An 8839-nucleotide genomic window follows, 5' to 3' on the forward strand; every position below is an offset into this window, starting at 1 on the left:
TATATATATATATATATATATATATACGCGAATTCTTAAATGTCTCTTTGAAGCGTCGAGCGCAGCGGCGCCGCGCCGCGCTCATGAGAGAGCGAAGCATGGCACAATGCCGAGGAGCGTAATGGCTTTCGAGTTTATCATGGGTGTAATTAATCGTCTCTTGCTCTCCGGCCGGCTGATGTATTACCGCAGTATGCAAACATTTATCCCCCGGAATTCTCTTTGCCGTGCCGTGCTGTTGTTGCTATCGCCGCGATTTTACCTCGCCGCTGCAGGCGAAACTCGCTAACCGCATTTCGCCGCGCTCGTTGTATTCAGTTCGGCGGCGGCGCGGCGCATCCCACCTCGATAAAGAAACGAGAGAGCGAAACAAGAGAGATCGAGGGGGAGTAAGGGCGAGCGTGAAAAGAGAAATATGCTCGTGGGGGGCGCGAAAAATGTCCCGGTGGTTTCACGAGTGAAAACACGCGCGGAAAGTGTATAAGGAGAGGGATGAAGAATCGCTCGAATTTCAGCCGGTTGTAAATCTTTGTTCGAGAGAGAGAAGGGGGGAATGGAGGGAAGAAATCTGCAGCTAGTCGGGCGGCGAAATTAACGGTGGAGTAGGAAGTGAAAAACGTCGCCGAGCGCGTTATGAGGAAAACGAGTTTTGGCGAATCGCGACCGCCTTGGAGAACGCGGAGGTGCCTTTTGGCCATCGTTCAAATTTCATCCGGAAATAAACTTATCCGCACCACGGGGGTCGGTCGCTGAAATTCACGCCACGTGAGAGCCTGGATCACGAGAACGGTGGAAGGCGGGCGGTAAATCGCGCCGGGAGATGGTGGGAGAAGGGGGGGGGGGAAGGGAGAGGAGTTGGAAACGACGCGGATGTTGAGGGTGCTGCAGGCACGCGCGCCTTGAATTTATGACGAGTCGACGACGCGACGGGGCGAGTTCCGCACCGGTTGAAAAATTAAGAAAAGACGAGACGAGATGCAGATGCTCGTGACGTCGTCGGGTGCTGCAAATTTGGCGACGCGACGGAGATGAATGGGAGGACGGGGCGCGGCACACCGGAAGATAAAGACTTCGTAAATACGGGCGCGCGCAGTCCTCGTTATTTCGTAATTTTTGTGCTCCTGAACGCGTGTATACATTATATGCGCCGCTCAACTTTTACGGCACGGCGAAAATTCGTCGCGGGCGTTCTCGAAAAATACCGAGCCGAGACGAGTTCGCGATGTCTCGCGAAGAATTCCGATACGGTCCGCTATTTCGTTTCGCCGTCGGGCAAAAGGGGGTTGCTGCGCGCGCGCGCGCACGCAGGACGAGGCGGTGTGTTTATTGCAATGCGAGAACGTTATAGGCGAGCCGTTCGTAATTCTTCGTGTGCACCGCGAGATCGCAGGTTCGCGCAGCTCTCTGTGAGAAAAGAAAGAAAGAAAAAAGCAACCCCGGGATGAGTCGTGCCGCGGCGTTAATGCGGTGCGCCCCAAAAAAAGCGACGAGTCCGGGAGGTATTCGCGGAATTTTCGTCCGTATTGTCCCGCGCACGTTTGATAACCGGCCTGCATATATAGGTACGCGCCGCGAAATGAATAACGGTTCTTAAATCACGCGAGATAATGGTGGAGTTTTAAGCGGCGATTTATCTCGCGTTATACCTATATACTCTTGCAACGCCGGGTACATTCTTGCGAAATTAATATTTGCCTATTATATCCGGACGTCCGTTCCATTATGTCCGCGTCGAGTCTATTTTCGCGCTCTGGTTCCCGCGCTGTCTCGCTATACAGTGCGTGAAAAAGGAAATTTTACGCCTCCTCCCTCTCCTCTTTCCTCCCTCGCAGCACGTTCGCGAATGTACGCGAAACGCGCGCACGCACGTTATTTAGAGCAATAGCATACGCGCTCCGCAGCGTCGCATATCCTCGAGGCATTTCGGGCTCGTGAATTTTTGCCGCTGGTTTTACGCGACATTTTTCTCTGCACAGAGCATCATTTCTACGTAGGGTAGAGTAGGTTGGGAACTCGTATCTCCTTTCGCTTTACAGCGACCGAATCGGAGAACAGATATAGCGGGAGAGCTACGATGGAAAGAGATACGGCGCTGCTTTGAAAATTCAATGGTACCGTGAATTCCATCCCTCCTGCAAAGGGCGGACCTCTCTTCATTCAGTCTCGGGCGAACTTATCCACGGTTTTTTTTTCTTTCTTTCAACGTTTCTTTAAAACGCGGTTAAAGGCGGCTCAGCGGAGAGCCGCCGCCTTTCGCGGAGGGCACGCATCGTAAACTCGCTTTTAAAATTCGCTCGTTAACGCAATTGCATTCGTATAACGCTTGTCTTGTTCGTTTTTGCCGACTTGGATGAATTAATTCTCTTAGTTCTTTTCCCGCGTTTTCGCGCGATTTTAATTACTCCGCCGTCGTCTCGCATTTCCGCGCCGCCGCGCGTTATGCGCGAAAATTGAATGCGGCGGTCACGTGGTTGCGCGCGGTGGAGAAGAATGGAGGCTTAGCCCCGATTGGCTTGGACAGCGACGAGCGTCCTTGTCGAGAAACCTCTGCATTTTTACGCGCCGGGGCGTAAAAAGCCAGACGCGCCTCGTCATGCAGTTTCGGCGGCAACGGGCTACATAGGTATATATATTGCATGGCGCGGGCGCACCGGACCAAGTGCCTATGCATTTTTCATAAGTCGTCGCGCGATCCTTTCGGAGCTTATTTAAACTCGTCGCCGTCCCTGTTCGGTGAGCTCTCGCCGGTGCTGTGGTGTGTGTTTGCCCTCACTGGGAGATATTTTCCCAATTTCCTCGGCAACGACAACTCTCTGCCCTCTCCCGCGTGTAAACGTTGGTTTATTTTTTAAAAAGCTCTCTCTCTCTCTCTCTCCCGCGCAAGGGGATCACGAACCGTGGCAAGATTTATGATCGCGCCTCTCCCCCTTCCTCTCTTCCCGAGTCACTTCATTGTCGAGAGGAATCCATTCCTCTCATCTCTCCCCCCCCCCCTCCATTCCCTCGCGGTGATCCCACACCTATAAGAAATGCCATCGACATTGTCGACCGCGCGCACCTTCCGCGCTGACTCCGCTCCGCTTTTCTCTCGTCGCTTCCCTCTTTCTTTCCTCGCGATTCTCGCACTTCTCTCCTCCCCCCCCGCCCTTCCCTCCCGCTGCGCTGCAGCGGCGTTCCTTTTGTCCCATCGTCCCGCGAAAGAGAGCTCGAGGGTCGCATTCGTACGTTCGTATCCCGCGGAATGCAGATCCGTTATAACGGATCGATCGGCGAGGAGAGACGCGTCTCTCTCTCTCCACCTCTCTCATATATCCCGCCTCTATCCACCTATAACTCCCTTTAATCGTCCTTGGCGTTCTCGCTCTGTCGCGTTGGATTTCTCCGCTCCCTCACCCTTCCCCCTCCCCCTTCCTCTTCCTCCCCCGGTCTCTCTTATCCAACGACCATCTGACGCTCTCCCCTTAATATCGGCAGAATACGCGAGAGATCCGAAATTCCGATAAATCCGTGTACCAATAATGTCACGTCGCGCGCGGCGCGGCACGGCGCGGCCGCTGCTTGCTATATAGCTATAACTAAAACGCAAGTCGTTATCGCATTTCCCTCTTCTCGCGTCCTCACGGCGCTTTATTGTCTCCTCCGCACGTCGCGTGCGCGATTATGGAAAATCTGCAGTTGCGTCAATCAAGTTGTGAATTTTCGACACGAGAAGCCCAGTTTGCATTTTCCCTCGTCTCTCGTCTCGTCTTAAGGGGTCTATCCATCCCTGAGGCATTAAAATGATGCCTAAGTTTGAGATTTTTTTGTAAATTTTGGATAAATAGATAACTTTATTTAAAAGCTGTTTAGAGGACATTGTTGTACATATATAAGAAACTAAAAAAATTTTTATTTTTTTATGCACAAAATTGCGGCGCAATGGCCTACTTGCGGAATCCCTTTTTTCTGTTTTTTCAAATCGTTGTACAGGATTCCATATTAAATTATTTTTACGAAAAGTTCGTATTTTTGTTGATACAAGTCTTTCGTAAAATAGCTGCCATTTTGAGAAAAATCAATATTTTGAAAAATCCCTACGTACCTCTCTAGTGTTTAATATGTAGACAATGAAAATTCTTTGTGTTTTGTTCAAGGTCAAATCGTGTGCCTGGAATCCTGTACACCGATACAAAAAAAGGGATTCCGCAAGTGTAGGCCAGTGCGCTGCCATTTTGGACATAAGAAAAATAAAAAAAATTTTTTTTGGTTTCTTATATATGTACAATAATATCCTCTAAGCAGATTTTAACTAAAGTTGTCCATTTACCCACAAAAAATCCCAAACTTAAGGTATCATTTTAAAACCTCAGGGGTGGGCAGACCCTTTAATCGCGGCTCCTCGCCGCGAGACGTAATTACTCTCTCGACGCACACTTTATTTCAATCTGGATACATTTCTCCTCCCTTCCGCTTTTCTTGTCTATCACGCAAAAAATGACTTAGCATTATCAGTTAATTAAATATCAGTTAAATAAATAGTATAGTTCGAACTTTGCTGTCATTGCTATAAAAGTTAGCTGTTAAAGATAAAATATATATATTTGTTGTGAGATACAATTTTATTAACTAAAGTAACAGGAACAGCTAAGAAAGTCGCACATGGAATGAATGATTGATTTGTTGAAAAATTTAAAAATTTTGCTAAATATTTCTCAAGAGAATTAGCTAAACGTCATTTTGATTCTATAGCAGCAAATATTTTTCGCCTCAATTTTAACAACTAAGTAAATTTAGCTTTGGCAGTAACGATATTAGCTGTCCCTATTTTAAAGACACACATTAGCTGCCACGGCTAAATATTTTAGCTGCATTGGCTAATCCTTTCTCTACGTGTACATACGACCGCGGTTTAATATTCGATGGATGATGATTAATTGATTCGCAATTACGCGAAAAATGCAGATTATCGTGTTCTCTCTCTTTCTCTCTCTTTCCGCCTCGTTCCCGTCCCCTTTTCTACACGTAATTTCATTCCAGGTAAAAATACTTGTTCTCCCAAATGACGGCGGGTACCCTTTCCTTTATTGATCGTTAGCTTTATTCCACTCGAGTCATCTTGAATATGAAGATTTGGGTCGTTGAAGTTCGAAAGTGGAGCATCAAGAACGCGCCGATGACTGGCGATTGAAAAGATTGCGATTAGAGAAAAAAGTGGATCCCCCAAGGACAACAATGCACAAGAGATCCACGTGGCAGATGCAACTTTGCTCATTAATATTCGACGATCGGCCGCTATTATGGCGCGGTACTCACATTTAATAAGATCATCCGCATTTTTCTTTTTATCGGTCCTCTCAATATAATTCTGTTTACATTGGCCTCTTTCGATATCGGAATATCCCATTATGGGTGCTACCAATAACAAAGCAACTTTTCCTATTATAATTAAGAGGTAAGTAACGTTTAATAATTACTTCGCATTCGTTTTGAATATATATATCCCGCGCGCGCTCTCCTCTTCAATTCTATAACCCGGCGAGGATTCCATTGATACGTACGTGCTGCAGCTGGCGAATTGCTGCTGGCCGCGGCCGCCGGCCATTCTTCGCCGTGTAAGTGACGTAAAACGCTCATTAATATCGGCAAGCAGATTGTGCCACTATTCATCTTCCCTCGTTTTCGCTTAGTCACCCAGTCTCCGTATCTCTCCGAAATTTTTGCCGTGCACCGTTCTAATGCCGCCGCGTTTTGCGCAATACGCGCGCGCGAGTAGTCGATACCGCGCCGCCTGCGCCGATCACGCGGTCTGTTAAGAAATCACGGAGCGCGCAAATGACGACGGCGCGGCGGCGGCGGCGGCGTCAAATCGAAGCTGCAATTTTGTCAGCGCTCGTTAGTATACAGGAACGGCGCGGCATCGGTGTGCGCTTTTTGACATTTGAAAATGAATGAATCTGCAACACTTTCAGGTGATAGCGTTACATAAAGTAGGTATGTATAGCGTTACATAAAAGCCGTTAATATTCAGTGTTCGATGATTGTAACAGATTCGTACAACGGCGAAGGGAATTTAGTGGAGCGCGCGTTGCGCTAAAAAGCAACGAAAGAAAAACAGTGGAATTTATACCGCTGTTGTTTGTATGATTACCACATCGCTATTCGCAAAATCCCTCCCGATTCTTTTCGCTCGACGTTATATTAAAACACGTACCAAGCTCATTGTGAGAGCTCTCTCTCTCTCTCTCTCTCTCTCTCTCGGGAATTTTTGTTTGCGGTCGCATCCGCCACGCAACGTCGCACAATGCACGATCAGTGCTGTCCACATTTGAATGCTTATCCCCGCGGCAATTTCCCCCCGCTATCCGTCCCACGCTATACTTGTTCTCTTCACCGTGTCCTTCTTCCTCTTTTTTCCTAATTCAGGAGCCGCGCGCGCGCGCTCGCGCTGTAGTATAATCGGAAATAACCCCGGCGCGAGCCCCTCGTTGAAATTCGAGCGGCGTGCACGGGCGACGAGTGTGTATTCGAATTTTACTCGTTACCCCGTATTACCCGTGACGTTACTTCGCCCGGCGGAATAAAAGAGGAGGAGCTGCGCGCGACAAAAGAAAACTGCTTACGTAGGCAGGGAGAGAGAGAGAAAGAGAGAGAGAGAGAGAGAGAAGCCCTCTGAATCAGGAATTCTCTTCTCCCCCGTGATTTTATACATAGGTACGTCTTCATCGTTCGTACTAACAATTTATCCGATATTGAAGTCCTGCACGCTGCTCTCTAGCTCTAAAAATGTAAATCCGCGTACGTCCAGTCTCCTTGAAAGCTACGACTGCTTGAACTGCTAGAAACATCTATTGTTACATTAGCATTGAGATTCTCGAAATCGGATCGTTAACGAGAGAGAGAGAGAGACAGGGGTGGAGAGAGGGATCGATTCAACCAACGGGGAACGAGAACCGATCCTCTCTGAGGGAGAGCGCGAGCAGGGATACAGTATAATATAGAGAGAAAGAGAGATAGAGAGTGAGAGAGGAGAAGTAGGGAAAAAAAGGAGTAGAATAGAACTAGCTCTCTTCGCGACGCGAGAGATCTCGACTCTCCAGAAAATATTCGCGCAAAATCTCCGATCAACGTCTCGACGCCCGCGGCGCCTCTCGCGCGCGCTCGCGTTTAATCGCTGCATATCCATTTATACGCGCGTGCATGCCGAACCCCGCGCCAGGTGTGGACTTGCCTTCTCTCCCGCAGGCGGATCCTTCCTCCTCTCGTCGGCCGATCTATCGGGGACGGGCGGCTCGCCCTGCAGCTCGCGTCGACGATCAACGATATTAATGACGACGACGCGGCGTCGGTTCGCTCCCGATTACGAGGATTGCTCGCGCGCCGCCTGCGACGTAAATCGGGGTTACTCGCCGCCCAGCGAGAGCGCCTGGACGATCCTCGGGTCGGCCTTGCTACCCTCCCGGAATTCCTCGAGCGTGAGCTTGTCGTCGTGGTTCTTGTCCATCTGGTCGAAGATTTTGTCGACCCTCTTCTGCGGGGTGTTCTCGTCCTCGGCCTGCGGCTGCTGCCCCTGAAACACCCGACGTTTGTTCCCCGCTCAGAGCTTATACGCTGATCAATGCGGGAGACCATCGAAAATCGCCACTCTATCCTTACTACAAAATACCTCTTTGTTGCGGATTACGTGTCTATAAATAGCATGCCATACTTCGGGAAAGAAATGTCGAACGTACAAAGAACGGGAAAGAACGATTTTATTGCCTTTACTGGAAGGTCTGAAAATTTTATTGGATACAGATCTAAAAATAATTCTTATTATTGGAACATCAAAATAATTTTGTTGGAAAGTCAAACCGATTGCTCGAAGATGAAAACGTTTTACGGCAATGATTATAATTTTTTTTAAATTAAAGTATCGGCTGAATAAATTAAAAATTAACACATTAAAACAATTAGGGGCAATGAGCCAAGAGCTGGATAATAATAGCTAAGAATAAACGTACATGGAAAGAACGATTTTGTTGAGCAGCAATCATTTTGACTTTCGTACAAAATTATTTTGATTATTGAACAAAAATTATTTTCTGGATTCAGCAAAATTGTTCCTTCCGTGTATATTTCGAAGACGATCCAAACATCATCATCATTTCAAATCATTTCAAATTATTAATTAATAATAAAACATAACAAAAATTAACTGCGTAAATGTATGTTCTAATTTTTGTTGTTTTATTATTAATTTGTAATGATCTACTGAAGATGGCTTAATGTAAGCCGAAACGTTTGAATCGTCTTCGAAATATACGTTTATTCTTAGCTATTATTATCCAGCTCTTGGCTCATTGCTCCTAATTGTTTTAATGTGTTAATTTTTAATTTATTGAGCCGTTTTATTGAGTCGTTCGAAATATACGTTTATTCTTAGCTATTATTATCCAGCTCTTGGCTCATTGCCCTTGATTGTTTTAATCATTTTTTAAGTTTCTAACAAAATTATTTTCAGATTTAAATTTTTTAACCTGCCAGCAAAATCGTTCTTTCCGAGTAACTTTTCAGAAAACGTCAATTTGTTAGCACAAATCCCACTTTTCATATATGTCGAATCAATCTGATATTAAAAAATATACTAGAGAAAATTCAATTCCCGTTATCGTGAAATTTTATCATTATTAGCGACAAGTGATACGGAAAATGATACTGAGAGATATATTTCACTATCCGTTATTACTTTATTGCGAACTCTGATAACTGATAGTGCCACGATGCTTTGCGAAATGGTTCACGATATTGACTTTTAATGCGTTCGTTTGATCTCATGGATATTAATTGATATCGGTCGATCCGATAATTCTCCCCCCCCCCC

The 8839-nt window shown here is 46.6% G+C and overlaps 1 protein-coding gene across 1 annotated transcript in view; it reads right to left on the bottom strand.

Moving 5' to 3' along the window:
- Positions 1–7378: 7378 nt before the first annotated feature.
- The window catches only part of LOC105456647 (frequenin-1), a gene marked incomplete at its 5' end in the record, with an annotated part of 11458 nt that continues 9997 nt past the window's right edge, over positions 7379–8839 (bottom strand). Inside the window, one exon of the mRNA XM_011700850.1 lies at positions 7379–7546. Coding sequence (XP_011699152.1) covers positions 7379–7546 — 168 coding nt within the window. The remainder of the gene's footprint in view (positions 7547–8839) is intronic.

This window comes from Wasmannia auropunctata, unplaced genomic scaffold (genome assembly GCF_000956235.1).
Source record: "Wasmannia auropunctata unplaced genomic scaffold, wasmannia.A_1.0 LD335604.1, whole genome shotgun sequence".
In the NCBI taxonomy this organism is placed as follows: domain Eukaryota; kingdom Metazoa; phylum Arthropoda; class Insecta; order Hymenoptera; family Formicidae; genus Wasmannia; species Wasmannia auropunctata.